This window comes from Camarhynchus parvulus, chromosome 4, assembly GCF_901933205.1.
Source record: "Camarhynchus parvulus chromosome 4, STF_HiC, whole genome shotgun sequence".
In the NCBI taxonomy this organism is placed as follows: domain Eukaryota; kingdom Metazoa; phylum Chordata; class Aves; order Passeriformes; family Thraupidae; genus Camarhynchus; species Camarhynchus parvulus.
The window spans coordinates 59305768-59326064 of record NC_044574.1 but is presented as its reverse complement, the minus strand read 5'-3'; the positions used below and the strand labels follow the sequence as shown (position 1 = coordinate 59326064).

Sequence of the window (20297 nt, the reverse complement as noted above, 5' to 3'; positions counted from 1 at the left end):
TGTTTGTGGCTGCTGGTTCCTTACTTTGCCCTATGAGCTGATAGAACTGGAGGGAGAAGGTTTCACAGTCATGGATGATGGAGTTAAGAGAGAAATTCTCCTTTAGTTGTTAATAGTGAACACTTGAACTTGCTAGCAAGTTACTAAAGATTGTAGAGCATAGAACAACATAGTAACAAAATTTTAACCTCTGCAACATCACTGTGAGCAAGATCTTCACGTTAGTGCTATCTCTCTTAGAAAGCTTTTCAAAGGTATCTGGTGCTGTACTGCTTTTTTTACCCAAGTCAATTTCCCCCCACCAAAATATTATCTGCTTCTTTAAATGTACAAAATATTAAAACAATAAATGCTATAAGTAGTATTTTGAAGTTTTTTCAGTTGCATCAGATGTGCCTGTGTTGTGTGGTGCTCGGGAGTGTAGGAACACTGTACCAATAGTGCCAAATGGGACTGACTGGGAGTCAGAGGTAAAATAATCAGAAGTCTGCCAACTCATGGCTAATAACCAAGGTGCAGCATTTCACCTAGTTATTTGCCAGGTCCTACAATTGCCACTGCTGGGTTTACTGCCTCTACCACCTGTTTGGGTTAGCTGGAGAACCTTGTGATGGATTCGTGGAGTTGTGCTGAAGTGAGCTCAGACTTGATGCCCCTTGTTGGCTCATGTGTGTCTGCTTGTAAGTTCTAAGATGAATATTTTATAACTCGGAAAATAAAGAGGCAGACAAACTAGGGGAGAGGCCAGGGAAAACTGTGTGTTCAGTAGCTTCACAGTTGCTCAGCTAGGTTAGTATCAATGTAGCTTAGTTCTTATTCCCATGCTGTGATGGTGGGAAGTCGCTTGCTTCCTCAGAGGGATGCTCTTGCTGATCATGGGCTGTCAGTGCATTAATTACCAGGCTTGTGCTTTATATTAACTCTTTTAGCACTTCATATGCTCTCAGTGAGTGTCATTTAATCAGAGAAATACTGCTGTGTTGTCAGTTTCTAGTTTGCTACTGTTCCTTTTCCCAGAGCTATTTAAAAGATTTCTTAGTTTGTGAAAGTCCAGTTGTCATAGGAATGACTCCTCTTTCAGTTCAGAAGAGCAGAGCTCTGTGACTTCATTGTCACATTTATATTCTAACCTTTTTCTCTTTTACCTAGTGAGAGAGCAGCTTTGGTGTTGAAGAGAAACCTCGGAAAGGAATGGGCCCTGTTCTCTTGAAGCTGTTTGCTCTGATCCCAGGAATGCTGTAGAGGTTAGTGATGTGAATGTTGAAGAGCTTTTGTGGAAATTGCCTTTTGATTTGTAATTGGCACACCCTTTAATAAATTCTGTGTGAAGCAGTTCATTTGCCTGTCACAGAAAGGGAGTTAATTCAGGCACTGTCAGAGCACAGTCAGCGTAAAATTGCTCTACCCAAACAAAATTTAGGATTCTGTTTATCTGTGGGAATGCTGTGGAAATACTTTGCTGGGTGGTCACAGAAAATTGTGTGGGTGTGATGCATGCTCAGAGACAAGCTGCATTAAACTTGGAGGTTGTCATCAATAGGTTAAAAAAAAAGGGTAAGAATGATCATAATACGTGAGTCTGTAGTGCCTGATTCTTTGAATTTCTCAAATCTCTCATTTTTACTTTGAGAGAAGAATACTCCTGATCTTCAGTAGAGTTGACAGGCTAGGAAGGGTCCATTCTGTATCCCCACAGAGGTAATGCTAGCTCTACTTCTGCCTCAAGTGACTTGTATTTTGGTGTTACATCCTAGTTTACTTGGGTTTGTACAAACTGTATAGACTGCTTGCTGTGAATGTTTTTCCCCAGAGCTCTATAGTCCTTCTACAAATATTACAGCCTACAAGAGGCTTCCTTTTGCAACTAGAACTTTCAGTCTAGCTTACTTCCATGTTTTTTGGAAAGTTGCCAATGATTAAGGAGATTTATCACCTAGTGGATTACTTTTTAACTAGTGAAGTAAAAAAAAGCTTGTGTAGCTGTTAAATTCAGTAAGGCTTGGTTTGCTGATGAAAAATGAATGTAACAGGCAAAATTAGATGGAGGAGGGGGAGAGGGAAGAGGTAGGTCTGTTGAAGTGCACTGCTGAAGCAAGGAGGTGAATTTCCATAGGAGCAGTTGAGTTAAAATCTATTAAATCTGTCTAGTTTTTTAGAATCTGTAAAGAATTCTAATCTTTGTTAGCTTACTTTACAAGTATAGGGGTGTGTGTGTGTGGTGTGGCTACTGAAGAGTAATGTCCAAGCTTTGCTAGGGGTGTGTGTGTGGTGTGGCTACTGAAGAGTAATGTCCAAGCTTTGCTAGGACACCCTTTGATATACAGACCCATTTGGAGCAAAAAGAAAAACAACCCAGTGGAAAAAAGGCTGCAGCATGTCACAGATACTCAAAGTGAAGAAGTGACCCAGTGGGAAAAGACAAGAAAATGTTAGTTGGCATCACTCTTTGAGGCATGAAGAGCTCAACAACTGCAAGTTCTACCACTTCTTATCAAGAACTTTAGTCATTGATGTATTCTTGCCATCTTTATCTTGTTTTATATAAAACCGAGAGTTTAAAATGAAAGTGTGAGGTATCACTTCTAACTTAACAAAAGCATAGAGAAAGACAGAAACCCCAAAGCACGCCCTTCCATGTGAAATCCTGCACTCCAACATCAATACTTTCATTCTAGCTGTGTGCTGTTGCTTTTGTTTCCAGTGTTTTATTCATTAACAAAAACCACAAACCTGCCCACAAGGGGGTCTGACAGAAATATGCCTTTTTTTTTACTTTAATAGAAAATACCTAGCTCCCTTCAACCTATTGTGTTTAGATTTTTTTGAGACATATATACTACTTTATGGAGAATAAAAGAAGATGAAAGATTCATCTCCTCTCATGGCAGTCTCCCTCTTGACTTAGTAAAAGCAGTTGGTTTCAAGCGACCTGTTGAATGCAGACTATTTTGCGACTCTGTGAAGACTGTCTTGTTAGAATCCTGATCTGTTATTCAGATACTTAAGTAGTAAATATTTCCTTGGCACTTCATGCATCCTGTTCTTTCAGTTCTGAGGACATGCAAGAACTGGCAGAACTTAACAGTTTGGTTTTAGGGTTGCTGTTATATTCCTTTCAGACCCAAGCCTGCTATATTTGATTTGGTTGAGCTCTCCATGGGGCCACGTGGAGTTTCTCTCCAGCTGTGGAATGACTTACCTGCAGCTACATGGGTAACAGTAAAAACTGTGATGAAGTTTATGAGCACATAGGAGATAATGAGATAAGGGAAGACAGCCAACCAACATAAATTTGCTAGGGAGAAAATTGTGTCAAACTGATTAGTTTGCTTCCTTGACAGATAAATTAGATTAGTGCATAAGGGAGGCAAGGGATAGAAGTGATACAAATAGAAGTTTATAAGGTTCTGAAGGATGTTCCTTTGAGCCTAATATGTGCAGTGTTTTGGTTTTTTAAATGGGATCTTCCTTAAATTACTATATTGCAGGAGCAAAAATTATTAAAAATGGTTATGTGGAGCACTTAATAGGGATTTGAGATCACTTGGAAAAGCATTTGAAGTAGGTTTCCATACTATACTAGCTTGTCATGGCTGGGTTTCTCAATGGCACTCATTATTTAGATTTTAGTACATGGAGTAGAGCTTACTTACGAGCTGTGCAGGTGAGGTCAGTCTGGAAGTAGACAGAATGTGCAGCTCAGAGGGTTGATATGAAGCTGTTTGTCACTGGGGTAAGCAAAGTGTGTGTGTTGGCTTGACCTGACTCACCCTGTGTTTATTTGTTATACCAGAGGAGCTCAGTCAGTGTGTATAACCGAATTATGCTGAGTTTACTGCATTGGATGGCCTCTTCCAACACTCACAGCACAGCTTGTGGTACTTTTTTATCCTTTAGAAAACTGTAGCACTGAAACCTAGAACTGGAAAGGAAGTGTTTGTTTATTTGTAGCAGTTTCTTTATTCTGCCACAGGGAGAAAAATGTGTGAGTAGGGAAGAGTGACCATATTTTTAAGAGCTTTTGTAGAATAAGATATGAAATATGGAGATACTTGTCGTCTTGGGATGGTGTCAGAGGAGTCTGTCATACTGCTTTGTTTTAAATTCCCTGTGATAGAAAGGGGTGTTTGTGTGCCCTGCTCTTGTATACACAATGCTCTTCTCATACTTGTCAGGTTATCATGAAAGATTAATTTCATGGCTCCCTTAGAGGTAAACACTAATATTTCACACTGGGTCAGTAATTTTTGCTAGCAATAGATTAATGCCTAAAACTCCCTTGTCTGACATGTTCCCATCTGTGATGCCATAGTTTCTTATGGATGGGAAGCACAGTGAGGCCAAAAAAAACCCAACTATTTAGGTTATCTCTGGGGTGCTGTTCTCTGTTTCTGTGATCCCTGCTGCTGTTTTCCTGACTTCTTGGGGTATGGCGTTTTCCTTGGTATCCTAGCAAATGTTTTTCTAGCAAAACTACAAATTAAGAAGGTACACCTTAGCAGCAGAAAGTGGTGCACCAGTGTGGTAATTGGAATTACAGGAATGCTGTGAAGGTTTCATGCCCCATCTTTTGTCCCAAAGGGAGGGGAATATTGGAAGAGCCGATGCTGATAAGTGAAAGGCAAGCCTGTGAAAGGCAAGCCTTAGGCAGTCCCTTGGAAAGACTTTTAAGTCCCATGAATTGAAACAAACTGGAGGCATGGTAAACCTAGTTTTAGAGCTTTCCCTTGTTTGATTTTAATTTCAGGAAGTTGCCTGGGAGAAATCTCAAAAGCACATTCCTGTAGATGCAAGAATAACTGTTCAAAGTGCTGGGAGATGAAACTGATGTGCAGCAGTTTTTATAAGTGAGGAAATAATAGTGCAGAAGTGGGCTACCACCTGCCTGTGTTGCAGTGAGAGTATAGTAGAAGTACTGTTAACTTTTCGGTGTTGCTAAAAGGTCACCTTAGGAGAAGACAGAGAAGTAAAATCAAACTAAAGAAAGAAATGTACGATAAAACTGTGAAGGAATATGTGGATGTGTAAGAGAAGAAGCCTTTGCTTTGATTGTTGATTGCAACTATTGTTGCAATTAAATCTTAGTATTGAGCATTTATTTACCTAATTACTGCATGTGTCTTAGTTTGCCAGCATATTGTTGGGTTTCACTCAGTTTATTGCATTGTGTTTGTCATAAAAATAAACAAGAAAATAAGAGTAGTTATCCTCATTCTGTACGCTGCTTACTGTCTTAAAAGAAACACAAAACCAGAGAAAAGGGGTAGCAACTGAAAAGTCTTCTTTTCTCTCTTGTGAGGAGCAAATTCTGTTCCCAGGTTCTTTGCATCCAGAAACAGCCAAGCACAGTGCAGGTCATTTAAGTGAGGCCATACACTTTCACAGATGCACTGCAGAAGAAAGGACTTGCACTAAATAACTACTCAGTGATTTATGTAAATGACATTACAGTACATTTGATAGACAATTACTCTCTCTTTTTTTGTTCTCTTCTTAATGTTTTTTCCTCCAGCAAGGAAGTCTGTTTCTTTAGTGTGAGTATTGTGTGTATGCATAGGTGAATCCAGGGGAAAAATGTGAGTAAACTCCATGTTAGTAGTTGTGCTTTTACTAAGTGGATGCTCAAGCTCTCTTCTGGAATAAATTTAGTTGGAAAGTAGTGTCCACTATAGTAATTTGAGTATCATTGTAGGAGAATTCTTTTCAGAGACCTGCAGCTTCAATCATAATTTGTTTTCTGTACCCTTGCTTATTACTAGGGGAAGGGGCAAGTGTAGTGGTGAGACATAACATGCCAATTTGGATAACATAATGGATTTCTTTGAAAATACTACCACTTCTGAATAGTTTTTGTTATTGAAACAAAACACCTGGCAGTTCTAGATTGTATGGTCTGTGCATGAAAGTAGCATTGCAAGCTAGAATAGTAAACAGTGTTAAAAAAAGACAACAAGCTAACAAAGCCCTGAAAAGCACAGGAGTTAATAAAGAAAATCCACATTGCATCCAATCCAGATTCTAGAAAGGAGTGTCTTGTCCTTAGTTTATTTTTTCCCCTAGAATAATTAGTTCTATTGTAACCAAAATTGAAATGTATTTACTTTCCTGTGTGATAAGAGAAGCAGGAAAATGTCATCTTGCAAATTAATTTGTAAGCCATGATACATCATTGTCCTTTGCAGTGATTGTACTGCTGCCCAGATGTCAATTTACTTGAGCACAGAGTTTTTCATCTTGATCCGGCGCGTGTGCGAGTTGGATTTATTCTTTGTGAAGCAGCTGTATCAGTGGCTGGGGCCTGTGCATTGGACAAGGGATCCCTTCCCTTGGAGTCCCAGCCTGCTGGGAGGGAGCAGCTGCTCCTTGCTCCCAGTCCCTCCCGCCTGGGCACTGGTACAGTCGGCGCGGGGGCTGGTGGCGCAAAGCTCGGCAGAGCCGCCTGACTGCCACAGGGATGTTTACTGACCGAGGGCTGGCGGCACCTTGGAGGCACGGGAGCTTGTCTCCTGTCTCTAGTGTCTTACAAGGGGACCACTTGGAAACTAAGATGCTGGCACTGAACTTCAAGAATTCAAGGTAGGATGAGACCTTAATGAATCCCAGCTACTTTTAATTCTTTGCATGGGAGTTTTCCCCCACAGACTAAAATTTAATTTCATGACTAGCATGTATGAAGTTGTACCTCTTGTTGTCAGGCTTGCTGTTATAGGAGAAGTTGAACCAAAGCTGTGATTGATCAAAGGTTTAATCACAATCTAGTGATATTTTTGAATAAAATGAGTAATGTGCCACTGTGTAGTTTTCTGTATTTAGGATATTGGCTTTAGAGAAATAAGTTAAAGGTAAGTAGTTGACATTTATCATCCCAGCTAAGGAAGAAAACAATTGATTTTAGTTTGTCACATGGGTAGTTTTCAAAATACAACTAATACGAGCCTTGAGTGCAGTAGTTTTTCTGTGAAGAAAGCTTGTTATCGAGTTATGTTACACATGTTCTAAGAAATCTAACAAGTTGGAGAAAATAATATTAAGGTAGTATTTTCCCTGTCTCTTGAGTGCTATAGGCTTCATTTTTTCCCTTTGAATAAGAGAAACTCACTTCTGGGGGGATTTCTAGCTGTCCTATTTAATCTTGTAATACACTGCGAACTGGTGTCAAGAAATCAATTATTCATTGTGAAATACAACTTTTATTTTGGCACTATTGCCAAACAGGGCTAGAACATGAGTAATGAAGAGAAAAACAAAAATAGTTTGAAAGTAGTTATGGTAAATAGTAAATAAACCAACCTCTTTATCGGCAATCAAAAATTAGCAAAATAAGTATAGGTTTTCTAAAATGTTACAGCTTTTTCCCTTTATGAGAGACACCAGCTTTAATATACAATAATATCTATACCCACTTTGATCATTTAATAAGTGTGCCATTGAAAAAAAATTCACTGGAGAACTGGAGGAATCCATTCATTTGAGTAATTAATATTGCTTTTAAAGTCTGCAGTTTTAGTCTGCTTTGTAGGTTTGTGTTTTTTCTTGTTAAGCGTTTATTTTGTGGGGGTGTTTTGTCTTTTCTTCCCCCTCTTTTGTTTTTTCCTGTTTAATCTTTTATCTGACACATTCACTGCTGGAGATGGAAACCTTGTAGCTCTGATGGGCTACTTCTAAATCCAAACAGCTCAGTCCTGCCTTGGCTCTGTCCCAGGCTTTCTCTGCAAGGCAGTGTTCTGGGAGCAGCAGTCTCTTGTGTTACTGAGGAGCTAGAGCTGTTTTCTGTAAGGAAAAGGTTCACAATCAGCTCTTTTGTCTTTGCTCCATGTGAGGCTCCTGAGAAGTGTTTCCATGTGCAGTCTGGTGGAGCTGGATCCAAAACCACCCTGGGAGCCCAGGACATAATCTAGCTCTGCTTGCAATCCTCAGGAAGACTGAACATGAGACTGAGAGGGATTGAATTGCTTTTATCTGCAATTTGTGACTGTAATCCCCAGAGGATCTTCTGCCACCCAACAGAGTGGGGTCAGGGGAAGGACAAGGAGGAGCAGAAGAAGAGGGAAGGTGAGGAGTAAAGACAATACTTTTCTTCCATTGTTATAATACTTGCTTAGTTACACAAAGCATAGGAATCTTTACTGGTTTTCACACTGGTGGTGCCTCTTATAAGGAGCAGCTGAGGGAAGGGAGACTGTTTAGTCTGGGGAAAAATAGGCTTGAAGAGGACCTTACTGCTCTCTGCAATTACCTGAAAGGAAGTGCTAGTGAGGTGGGTGTCAGTCTTCTGTGCCAAGTAACAGGATGAGAAGAAATCAGAGAATCATTAGGGTTGGAAAGGACCTCCGGAGATCATCCAGTCCTACCCTCCTACCAAGGCAGGGTCACTTTTAGTAGGTGACACAGGAGCACATCCAGGTGGATTTGAAATGTCATCAGAGAAGTAGACTCCACAACCTCTGTGGGCAGCCTGTTCCAGGGCTCTGCCACGCTCAGTGTGAAGAAATTCTTCCTCCACGTTGAGGTGGAACTTCTTGTGTTTTAGTTTTTGGCCATTGTTCCACATCCTGTCATGGAGCCCTGCCAGAGAGTCTGGTACCATTCTTTGGGCACCCATCTTTGTGGGTGTTAATGAGATGCTCTTCAATCTTCTCTTCTCCAGACTAAACAGCTTCACAGTCCCTCCTGACATGAGAGGTGATCCCGATCCCTCATCGTCTTTGTGTCCCTCCTCTGTACCCTCTCCAGTAGCTTCCTGTCTTTCTTGTCCTAAGGAGCCCAGAATTGAACACAGCACTCCAGATGTGGCCTCACCAGGGCTGAGTAGAGGGGCAGGATCACCTCCCCCATCTGCCAGATGCACCCCAGGATCCCATTGGCCCAGGCCATCAAATGTCCTCAAGTTGTGCCATGGAAGGCTTTGATTGGATATTAAGAAAAAGTTCTTCACAGAAGGGATTATCAAGCATTGAAAGACGCTGCCCAGAGAAGGAGCTGCTCCAGTTGTCATATTTAAAAGTTGTGCAGATGTGGCAGTTGGGCGCATGGTTTAGTGGTGGACTTGGCAGTGCTGGGTTAGAGGTTGGATTTGATGATCTTAAGGGTCTTTTCCAGCCTAAGTAGTCCTTTGGTTCTGTACTGTATGGTATGCAGAACTTGATTCCAGTGGAGCTCAGTGGATGCCTTTGGAGCATCCTAATTTCAGGCAGTAGATAACGTGTATGCAAGTATTTCTGCTTTTTTCCATTAATCTCTGGACTGAATTGCTAATTATAAGGTCTTGGGCTGTTTTATTTTGTTTTGCGCGTAGAAATACTATGAACATGCAGCTTAAAACATGGGGGTTATTCACCCTTACTTACTTCCTCTTGCTTCAAAAATAAACAAGCATTTGTGCCCAGCCTTTAATGCTGATTTAAATGCAGATACGCTGCTGGTTTTGTTACAATCTTTCTGCCTCAATGGTAGCAGAGAGAGGAATTTTATTACATCAGCCAAACATGTGCTGGTAGGATAATTTTGTTGTTTTTCTTCTCCGTGTTGTTAGAAACAAGGGTGGCTCTATGGAGACAAATTTTACAGGTAATGGGCTTCTACTTACTGCTCCTTCATATGCAAATTTCCTAAAGGCAGAAGAAATGTTTTCTTTTTAGTGTATAAATGACTGGTTTACATGGCTGCAGGAAGTTTTTGCTTTAGATTTCTGTTGAGAAGAAAACCCACTACCACCAACACCACAAATGGGGACGGTGCTCCTGTTAAAAAAATTCGGTGGCTTTTTTAGCTAAATGTGAGAACCGTGCTTAGGGTCAGTATTGTCATTACTGAACATGTCCTGCTAGGTGCTGCTTCGCTTCCTGCATGGCCTTACTGTGAGGATATACAGGCTCTCTCCTGTTCCAGTTTTGCTGGTTTCCTTCCCCATCTTCCCCACCGCACCCTCCCACTCCCCATTGCTTCCAAAGGTGAATTGGCCAAAGCACTCTTCCCCATTCTTGATGGTGGCTCACTGTTTCACTATTGGTTCGAATGCAGTAACTTTCCTAGGAAGGCTTTTTTACTTTGCTTGTTTACTGTGAATGCAAGTGCGACTCTCCGGAGCAGTGCTGTTATTCCTGTGCATTTGTTGATGTCTGCATTCCAAAGAAGCACACGCTTGTCTCCTCAGATCCCAGATTATTTTGCATTTTTGTTTGTCTTTCTGTGTGTGTCCCCTACCCTCTCATCTTCTCACCCCTTTTTTGTTTTCTAGGGGCTTCTTAACAGAATTTTCTCCCCTGAATTCATGGTTTAGAATTTCATGGAATTTCACTGTCATGCAGTTAGGGACTTCAACCTAAAATTTCAGTTCTGCTATATGTCCCATGGGCTCTAACTAGTATCCTGTTTGTCCAATTAGTGCAAATCAGTTTATTTAGGCCTTTTGAAAACAAAACAACTCAAAGAAGAAAACCAGCATTCAAAGATGCTCCAGTTATTTTTCCATGGAACATATCAAGAATTCAATTAGAAGTTGCTCTCCAAGATATTGAGGAAGCAAATAGTCTGTTCTGTTTTAGTTTGAGTTTTTTAACCAGTTGTTAACCATCTTTGTGGTAGTCTGTGTATTTTTTCTGATGCTGCATAGGTTAGTTGGTTCATAAGCTTCCAATAAAATGTTCCATTTGATTCCTCCATTTCAGGTAATTTTGCTGAGCTGCAAATGTTTCTGAGATGTTACAACTCTGCCAGCATATGTTCAAAATGAAAATGATGTTTCAGTATTTACTTTTCCTCGATGTGTTTTTCAGCTCCAGATGTTTATAGCAGTATTGAGGTTTGCAGGATAATAGGAGTTTGCTTATCTACTGTCTTGTCAACCAGCAGGTGGAAATGGGGGTCATTCCCACCTCAAATGTCCAGTTACAAAGTTCCAGATTAACATTAATCTGACAAATTATAGGTTCCAAAACTAATCTGCTGGGTTTATACTATATACATACTGGTTACACTGAAGAACAGAATTTCTGTTCCCTCAGTCCAAAACCTGTTAACTTACTAGGCATCATTTTTCTATAAATAAGTGTTTCAAAAATACATGTTGGTGAGCAATGTCTCTATTTTTGTCATGTTTTGTGTCTGCTTCAGCCAAGTTGGACTTTGCTTCTGCCTGTCAGGATTTTTGTGTTACACATATTTTTGTCTCCTCGGTTAGCATATTCTTCTGGTAAAAAATGTCCTTTGCATTCCTTGAGTAGAGGAGGAATTGTATGTCCAGAGCTAGTTCAGACTTTGTGGCACTCGGGGCTGGATTGCCAGCTTTGAGACCACGCTGGAACAGGTTAGAGGAGTGGAAAAAATGTCTCAGTGGTATGATTGCACAAGCAGGGGCAAATGGTTTCTTGGAGCCTGGATGTCTATGAATGAGCCACCTGAAGGTGCTAAAGCAGGTGTCTCCTTTCTAACATAATAGCTGCATAGAGCCCTGTACTTTGATCTTCACTGTAACTGATGATTAGGGGTAATGAAACATGGCAAGATTGATTTATTTTCTGGAATGACCATTTCTCATCTCCTAAAGCAGAAAGGTTTCTTTTACACATGAAATTTGTTTGGTCCTCAGCCCTGTAATGGCAATGTATTTCTGCCATGAACAAATTATTGAAAACCTTTTTCTGATGTAAATATTGTCTTTTTTCTCCAACCTAAGCAGATACCATGGAGCAATTTTGACGTATGGAATTTTCCACCTTCTTTGATGGCTAGCACCCTAAACTGGTTTTTTGGAGATCAGATCTGTGTTTATATGCAGATGAGGTGGTTTAAGACTTTGCATTGAAATTCAGAGATGAAGGTGTGTAGAACCCAGCAGTCAAATATGGATTTCAGGTAGCCTTAGGGTTTGTTGGATGGTATTTCTTGGTCTTGTGAAGAGATGAAGGACCATCTGTTACAGATACCTCAAAGATGAGGTTTTCTGCTCTTCCTAGCTGGATGCAATATTCATTATGTGCCATTTGGCTTCTGAAAAGTGAAAATTACTCATTCAGTTCCCGTGATGTTTTTCAAAAGCTGCTTTTAAACAAGTGGTGGATTTAGCTATTCAAATGTTTACAACAGCAGATTTACCTTTTGGTTCTCAGGATTGTGTGTGATAGTTTGAGACAAAATAAGAATTCATCTTTCATTTTAATTGAAAAAGATGTAAAGTGTGGAAAGGCAGACACCTTAAATTAACATGTCTCCAGTTTAAATAGCCTGTATTTGAGCTTTCTGGCAGTTTGCTTTTTCAGCATTTTCAATTCTTTAGTTTGGTTATCAGTTTATTATTGAGCTGAGAAAATGGAAGTCCTTAAGTCTTGTTAAAGGCTTCCTTAAAGAAAAGCAGTACTGGGAATTGGGTTCATGGTGATGACAGATCATAATGAGTGCTAAATAAAGATGTAGGAAGTGGAATTGTCATCATCCAGCCAAAAATCACATTCTAGATGCAGTGTGGACAGATTTGTTCCTTGTAGGAAAAGGTGGCACACATTTGCTTCCTTGTCCACTGTCTCGTCTTTACTCTCTGTAAAAGTAACTTGTAGTTCCCTTCTGTTTCATCAAGGTGTGAGTTTTGTACACCATCTCCAGATGTCTGTGGGCAATGATTGCAGTCACATCCTTTGCCTTCACATGTGAATGGGTAGTCCTTCATGCCAGATAACTCTTGTTCTCTGCTATTGCTCTGAACAACGATGTTGAAGCAGGCTCTTTGTCCCAAGGGCATTTTGGATTGTGGGACTGCACTCCTGGTATCCAAGTTGTCTCTGCTTTTCTTGCATGGAGATAGCAACGAAGAAAAGTGATGCTGCTTCAGCTGAGTTTTGGAGAAGTACTACACACTATTTTCAGCTGGAGTAGGTAGGATTTAATACTTTGGATTACAGGCTTTATTTTTTTTTTTTGGAGATGGCAGAAGTGTTTGTAGCCTGGAAATAATTTGTTATAGTAGTGCAAGTAATTTTGGGAAATGTGGTTATTAAAGCACTAGAAAACACAGTGACAATTATCTTCTAGATACAAGGTTTACACGGTAAGTCAGGAAAAAATAGGCTATTTGCAGAAGTCAAAAGCAGTACTTTATTTTCTTATTTGAAAAAAATGAAGTGCAAAAAGTTGATATAACTAAAGGTCATTTTCATTTAATTTATTAGTAAGTAAGAATATGTGCATTATTAGTCTTAAGCAAGACAGCTCTCCTCCATCCCAGCAGGATAGGTCAAAAGTATCACTGTTATTTGATTGTTGTCCTTTTACGCTGAATATAAAACATTAACCTTCAAGAGGATACAAACCACAGGAAATCTACTCTATCAGCACTTGCTATTATGTGTCATTATCATGAATAATTTGTGGGAAATCGAAGAAGACTGATAGTCCATGTTTTATAGCTATATCTTTCTCAATAAACAGTTACTAAAGTTCTTCATATTTGTTGAAGCATTAGGAATTTTTGGTTTTGCAGAGATTTCAAGGCATTAAGGTCAGATTGAGTATAAGAATAGCATTTCTAATATTGCAAATAATAGAGAAATTTTATCTTTAGCTGTCATCTGACTGGAGTTCAGAGAACAGGAAAAACATGTCCTGAATAAGGATAGCAAGGCTTTTTGGTTTGTTTGTTTCTTAGAGGTATTAAAGCAAAAAATTGCTGCATTGAGTTCTCAGGTTTGGATACTAGCCTGTGAACTGAGACACCTCTGTAAGCAGCTCTTCAACCTTCATCTAAAAAAGCCAGGATTGTTTTTAGGTGGTAACATAAGGTTGCTCAAAAAATTTTGAATTTTTTCAGTGCAAAGGAGGGAAAAAGCCGAACCATACACACAAAAGTTATGACTTTGAAATAATAGTGTGACCTTGCAAATCCTTGCCTGCACGCCTTCCTTAACTTCCTTAATGATACTTAGCAATACTTAACAGGTGGAATGGGAGTTGGTGGTGTTTTCATGTTGGGGAGGTTTCTTAATGAAATAGTTCCCGTTTCAGCCAGATGACTGGATACTTAACAAGAGGAAACGATAGTATGGGAATAGGCACTCTTATTACTGGAGCAGAATATGAGATTTACTTCAGGCTCTCTCTACCAGGCAACATTCCCCAAAGGCATGCGTGCCAGTTCAGTCTGTCGGGGAAAGCTCATGGCATCCTTTTCAGCAACACAGCTTGCTTGTGCATGGTTTTCTTTGTGTGTGAGTAGTTGTTTTGTGTTTGGTGGCAGGACTGGTGGGGGGGAAGGGAATGGGAGGAAGTAGTTGTGTTCCTCGCTTCCCCTCCTACTGATGTTTTTGTCTACAAAGAGAATTTTTTATTCCTGCTCAGTTCTAAGCAAAAATGGATGTGTATCTAGCCAGTAACAGCTCTTTATTGTTTCCTTTGAAGGCCAGACAATGTCCTTTTGAATAGTGCATATTGATGATCGTCTTCAGAATGTTAGTACTCACTGCATGGGTAGGGAACCTGAAATTCAGGAAAGAAGTAACAGACCTAGTGGGGAGGGATCTAGCAGGTGTGGAATTTACTGATCCTAATGGACTTCAGAGACTGATTATAGGAAGAAGACTTAAATTTCATTTTCCTGAGATAGTTGGGGTGGAGATGTGTACTAGTGTCCCATTATAATCTGCAAAGAGAGAAGCTGATTCCTGTTTCACTGCTAAGTTGCTGATGTAATAATATAATGCCTGGAGAAACAGGCGCTTGTGACTGTAATTACTAAGCAGTTAATTACCTAGCTGCTTATTTAAATAACATCCTTTTGGAGCTAGATGCAGAGCTCAGATTTATAATAGCTGTTGTGAAAATGAGTGTGTCTCATGCAGCTTCTGTCTGTCTACTTTTTTTCCTTCACAAATGTTTTGATAGCTGTAGTAGTATTACCCGTACATTATCATACCCTAACTCGTGTTAATGATTATGTGTGTGTGTTGTGTTTTTCTTGTAGTGTCTGTCTTTGAGCTTTTTAAGTTGTTGGTATTTTCTGTGATGTAATTTATGATCATTTTTTCAACAGCTTCTACTAACAATAGAAAACACTTTAAAGTATTTTGAAGGGTAGAAATTAGCTCTTACACTAACTCCTGTGAAACTTCTGGAGAATCTCATGGGTTCATCTTGTGAGATTCCAATATAAATTTAACAGAAAAGTTAAGAACCTTGGTGAATGGCTTTATATCAGAGCTGCTCAAATGGGTCAGCCTTGCTTATGCTCATGGGGAAATGTGCAGCCATCTGACAGCCTGTGGAAAAAAACAAAGGGCAGTTTTTAAAGTGAGGATGCTTATGCTATGCTTTCATGGCTTGCTTCAGTTTTCCTCACATGGAGATTCTTCTGCTTCTACCACTAAGAGAAAGCTGTAATGTGTATTACAAGAGCAGTAGTTTTATTGTGCATGTTTGTAATCTACTCATCATGTGTCTTATTTTAGTCTTGATCCATACAGAATATGATGCTCTGCAACTGCCATAAATTCACATTTTTAGCTCTAGTAGCTAAAATGAGTACAATAGGCTGAAATGCTTCAAACCTCCTGATAAACTACATGCCTGTCGTGGTGGGGCTACGTCATAGAACTTCCACTCACTTGGTTTGCTTTTTCAGGATAGCTTCTTCCTCAGTTTAAAAAAGCCAAACACCCAACAGCTGGAATGTCCAACTTACAGGTTCCCTATGAAGAGTGTGCCTGCTTGGACCTGCTGGGGGAAGAAACTCATTAGGGCTATGTAGTAAAGAATGTGGGGCAGCAGTGGGATGTACATGCCTGAAGAGGGAATGCAAGGCAGGGAAAAGGCTCCTGTGCTGAGAACCAGTTTCTGTCCTTGTCACTTCCACAACACTCCTCTTGAGGTTTTTGGAGCTGCCCTCTAATTGCATCTGAGTGTACTGGGTGTTTAGCTCCTGAAATCACAAGCTGAGAGGAGAAGGCCATCAGCTGGTCTCTAAGGGACACAATGCAAGCAAGCAGAAAGATTCAAGCATTGCAAGATCGAAGGATTAGCTGCTCTCCAAAGCACCTTCAAATAGATACCATATTATTAGACACGATCAGTTTTAGTATAAGGGAAGGATATGTGTTCATTGTGTGGATATTGTGGCTGTTGCAGTGCCTGTGCTGTGGGGCATATCTGTGAAAGGAAGTTGTGATGCATTCTGATCCCTGAGGAAATGCACTGCTGGGTATGCAGAGCAGCCTTTCAGTCCAGGTTGTAGGAACCAAGGTGTGTAGCATCATGCTCAGAGGGATGAAGTAACAAAATACCAACCAGCTGCTCATGAAGCATCTGCTGAGAGAGGCAGGAGGCTCTCTGGGGACTGTAGGAAGTGCGTGTGCAATTTAAGACTCTGCTGCAATGTATGTGCAGAGCCAGGCCAAATTCAAGCTCTACAGTCGTTTACAAGACCGGTGTTCCCTAACTTTTGAGTTTGCTTGTCTTAATTATTGTGCAGGGTGCTTGATTGTCATGTGCTGTAAACAAGCAGTTGTGAGCAGGTGAAGTGGCTGTTTTACTGAAAATACTGAAATATTTTCATTTTTGACATTAAGGGGTCTGCCAGGTCTTAAATGCTGAATTCAAGTCACATGGGATGGTTGCAACTGACTGAGGATTGTGCAGATGCTTTCACTTAGAATAGGAACATGCTTTTTTCTAGATACTTTTTGTTTATAGTAAAAGGTTTAGGTATACTACTTTCTCTTCTGCAGGCCTAATTCTAAACAAAGAAAAGATCAGTCAAAATACTTGTACAGGACAAAATAGCAATACAACACTGTTCTTTCTCTGTTCACTTTCACGTCTAAGATTTGGGCCTAATGCTGGAGGTCCCAGAGCTGACAGCTCTCTTCCCATAGATAATCTGTGCTGTGATTATCAGAGAAAATATCACTGGATTTGGACAGGCAGAAATAAATCGCAGAAATTCTTTCAGCTTTAATGTACAATATATTTCAGGTTACATTGCCTGGAGCCCACATTAGCATTTTTTCTAATAAGAGAGAAACACAGTAGGAGACAACTCTGGAATAATTCCAGAAGTAGTATCTACTTTGGAATTTGGTTACTTCTGAAAAAAAAAAAAAGATAATTAATTGGAATTACATCATCTCCCCTCCCCTCGAGGAAGTGAGGACTACTGTAATTGTTCTCTTTGTTTGTCATCCCTTGGAGTTAACTGCCACGGTGGAGTTAAATAGACCAAAGCTGCGAAATGCCATTCCAGTAAGCTCCTTTACACTGGGAAAATAGTGTGTAACATTTCTTTGGACTTCTCTGACTATACAAAACTTGTCAGATCTATAATTACAAATGTGTGGCTGAACCAGTGTAAATTTCTGTTTTAGGTGAGTGCTTAGGCTGAATAAAGCAATAGAATTTAAAAGAAAAATTGGCCACATGAGGAAAAGTCCACAGCAGTCATGGATTTGATGACAATATGAATTTTGGGTGGGGATGTAAGTTCTCAGCATTTTGTGAATCATAAAAAGAAATTTAAAATACTGTCTTTAAAAGATTTTATTAAAAAGAAGATGCAGACTTTTTTCCTGCTGCTTAGGCAGTGAAGGCTTGGGTCTTTGAGCGCAGAAATGTGGTATTCTGCTATTTTACATGTTACAGCAAGAGAAGGATCCTCAAACTGAGGAGTTTTGGAAAAGCTATGGGTTTCTGGGGGAAACTGTGTTTTGTTTTTAGCTGCATGATTAATAGTTTGAAGTGTTACTGGTGTTATTTCTTAGGGATGACATACTAAAAGACAACACTCATTTCTATCTAATTTTTCCCCAGTTGTGAAAAGCCAGTGCACATTTCCAGCATGGACTTACAGTTGCTGGCTTGTAACTTAGATTAGCTTTTTCGATGACTTCTCATTTCATGAATTACAAAAATAATGGTACTAAAATGTTCATTAACTTTAGTTCCTAATGTTTTACTATGTTTTAGTAAAATACTCTCTGAATACATTTTATGAACATGTTCCAGAAAGGTATCTTTTTTCTTGTGTTAGAGAGAGAAGATTTTTCTTTTATTAATGTTTCTTACTGGTAGTTAATTGCCTTAACTTTTATGAGCATAGCTCCAGTTTGTTATTGATGTTATTTTCCTAGCTTCAGCATCCAGCTACAGTCTTTCATCACAACTTAATCTTTGGGTTGGAGTTCTTCAGTAATGTCTACTTTCCCTTTGTTACTCTAATTACAGCACCTTTGGAATCACCACTTCTCCTTTTATTAATTGACCCTTCATGGTGACCTCTCTTTTTGACAATTTAAATAATTAAGTTCTTTAAGTTTCTTGCTGCAAGGCATTTTCTACTCTTGAATAATTTTTACAGCTGTTACTGACCTTTGGTTTTTCAGCTACATTTAAGCAGTGAGATGTAGGCATTGCAATTCTGTGGAGTATTTCATTGTTGGTGGTCTTTATGGAGCAGAAACGGTTTTCTGTGTATTCCCCTTACTCCTTCCCTAACGTGACTGTGGTTGTGAGATTAGTCCCTTTTGCTGCAGTGGTTACATCTGTTTAGGGATTGGTTACACCTGTTTAGGGATTTATCTGTTCTGGCCCTCACACCTCTCATACAAGGTCCTGCCTGATAGACTTCAGTCGCACAGCTGGAAGACTTGGTCCATGTTGTTTTGAAGACTGAGGTGTTATTCTGCAGAGCCAGTAGCTGAGGGGCGAGATGAGCAATAGCTCCACTGGGTAGCTTTGTCTCTTTGCCACAGGGAAGTCAGGAAAAAATCTATGCTTGTCTCTGTGTGATAAAGCTGATGTCTGAGAGAGTTGGTAGGTCTTGTGTGATTAGGTTTTAAAGTACTGTTTTTATTCTAGAATTAATTTGAGAATATTTTGCATTATGTAGATAACACTGTTGTAAATGCTGTGGGATGTGCACCAAAGGATCGTAAAACTCATCCAATAAAAAGTACCAAAGCATTTTGCAGTGTTCAAAGCCTGGCCAGCCATGCTTTCTGCTGGAGAATATCGGATGTTTTGCTCTTTCAAGTTGTTGGCTTTAAATTCTTCTAATCAATGCCTGGTGTATAAAATTAGCTAATGCTGTTAACTCCAGTGTGGTACTTACTGTGAGGGAGGGTGCTACGTATTTGAAGGCTTTGGTGGAATAATGCCTCAGTCTCCTGTATTCAGCAAGTTCCTTTTCCTTCCTGATCAGGATACGAGGGAGCTTCCAGAAGTCAGCCAAGATGAATATGGTGAAGAGGATCATGGGCCGGCCCCGGCAGGAAGAGTGCAGCCCCCAGGACAACGCGCTGGGCCTGATGCATCTGCGGCGCCTCTTCACGGAGCTCTGTCATCCTCCACGGCACATGACACAGAAAGAGCAGGAAGAAAAACTTTACATGATGTTACCTGTGTTCAACAGGGTAAGCCAGGCAATTTGCAAGAAGTGTTTTCTTTATTTGAATTGTTTGCTCATATTTTGCATTCCCAAGACCTTTTGTTTCTAGCACAACAGGTTTTCTGCCATTGGCATCCTTTCAATTTTCTCCTTATCCTCACACAGTTTTGTGTTAGGGGATGAACTTATCTTTGGAGATTTCCTTTTCTTATCACTTTTTCTCAAGTGCAATCCACAGATGCATGTAGACTGACAGCTTTTCTGCAGTGCTCACTGCTATTACAGTCATCTGATTTCCAACCTAAACTTCGCAAGCAAGTTTATACTCACTTTTTTGTGTGACAGCACTGTCCTTGAGCCTAAATAGCTCCTCTTCCTTCTTTGCATTTATTGTACTGATGCATATTTAGAGATAGCAATCATAATATGTCCTGTCAACTTGGTTTTTCTAGGCTACATGAACTGAACAATTTTTATTACTCATGTGTTCTTATCACCCTTATAGGCCATTTTCTATGTATTGAGTCTGAATCTCCCTTCATGGACAAGGGAGATTTTGAACAAGCAATCTGTAGGGAATGTATAATAGCCACTTTTACTGTGGCATTCATATTTCACTACTCCCTTTTACTTAGGTACTGAGATTTTCTTTTGAAGCAGAACTATGGCAACTGTCACTGGAATTAATAGGAACTAAATCCTCCTGATGTCTTATATCAGTCAGTTGCCCCACCAGGTTATTGTGAATAATAATTTTGATGGTAGTTTTAGGGTCATGAAAGACCAGTCAGTACACATCTAGCTTTCTGGTTTTTTCCCCACTGTGTGCTCTTACTCTTTGCTTCTTGAGTGATAGATTTGTGCTTGTATATGCTAGCTCAGAGAACTGGAATAATCCAAAAACTAAAAGGATGTTTGTTGAAAGTATGGCTTATGA

General features: G+C 39.8%; 1 protein-coding gene across 9 annotated transcripts in view; it reads left to right on the top strand.

Moving 5' to 3' along the window:
• The window catches only part of WDFY3 (WD repeat and FYVE domain containing 3), a 153170-nt gene that overhangs the window by 31266 nt on the left and 101607 nt on the right, over nucleotides 1-20297 (top strand). For 7 of the 9 annotated variants that reach the window (XM_030947540.1, XM_030947538.1, XM_030947536.1 and 4 more), the window contains exons 2-3: nucleotides 1150-1244; nucleotides 19175-19385. In XM_030947540.1, coding sequence (XP_030803400.1) covers nucleotides 19206-19385 — 180 coding nt within the window. In that variant the 5' untranslated portion in view covers nucleotides 1150-1244; nucleotides 19175-19205. The remainder of the gene's footprint in view (nucleotides 1-1149; nucleotides 1245-19174; nucleotides 19386-20297) is intronic. The other 2 variants (XM_030947533.1, XM_030947541.1) reach the window with 1 other exon arrangement.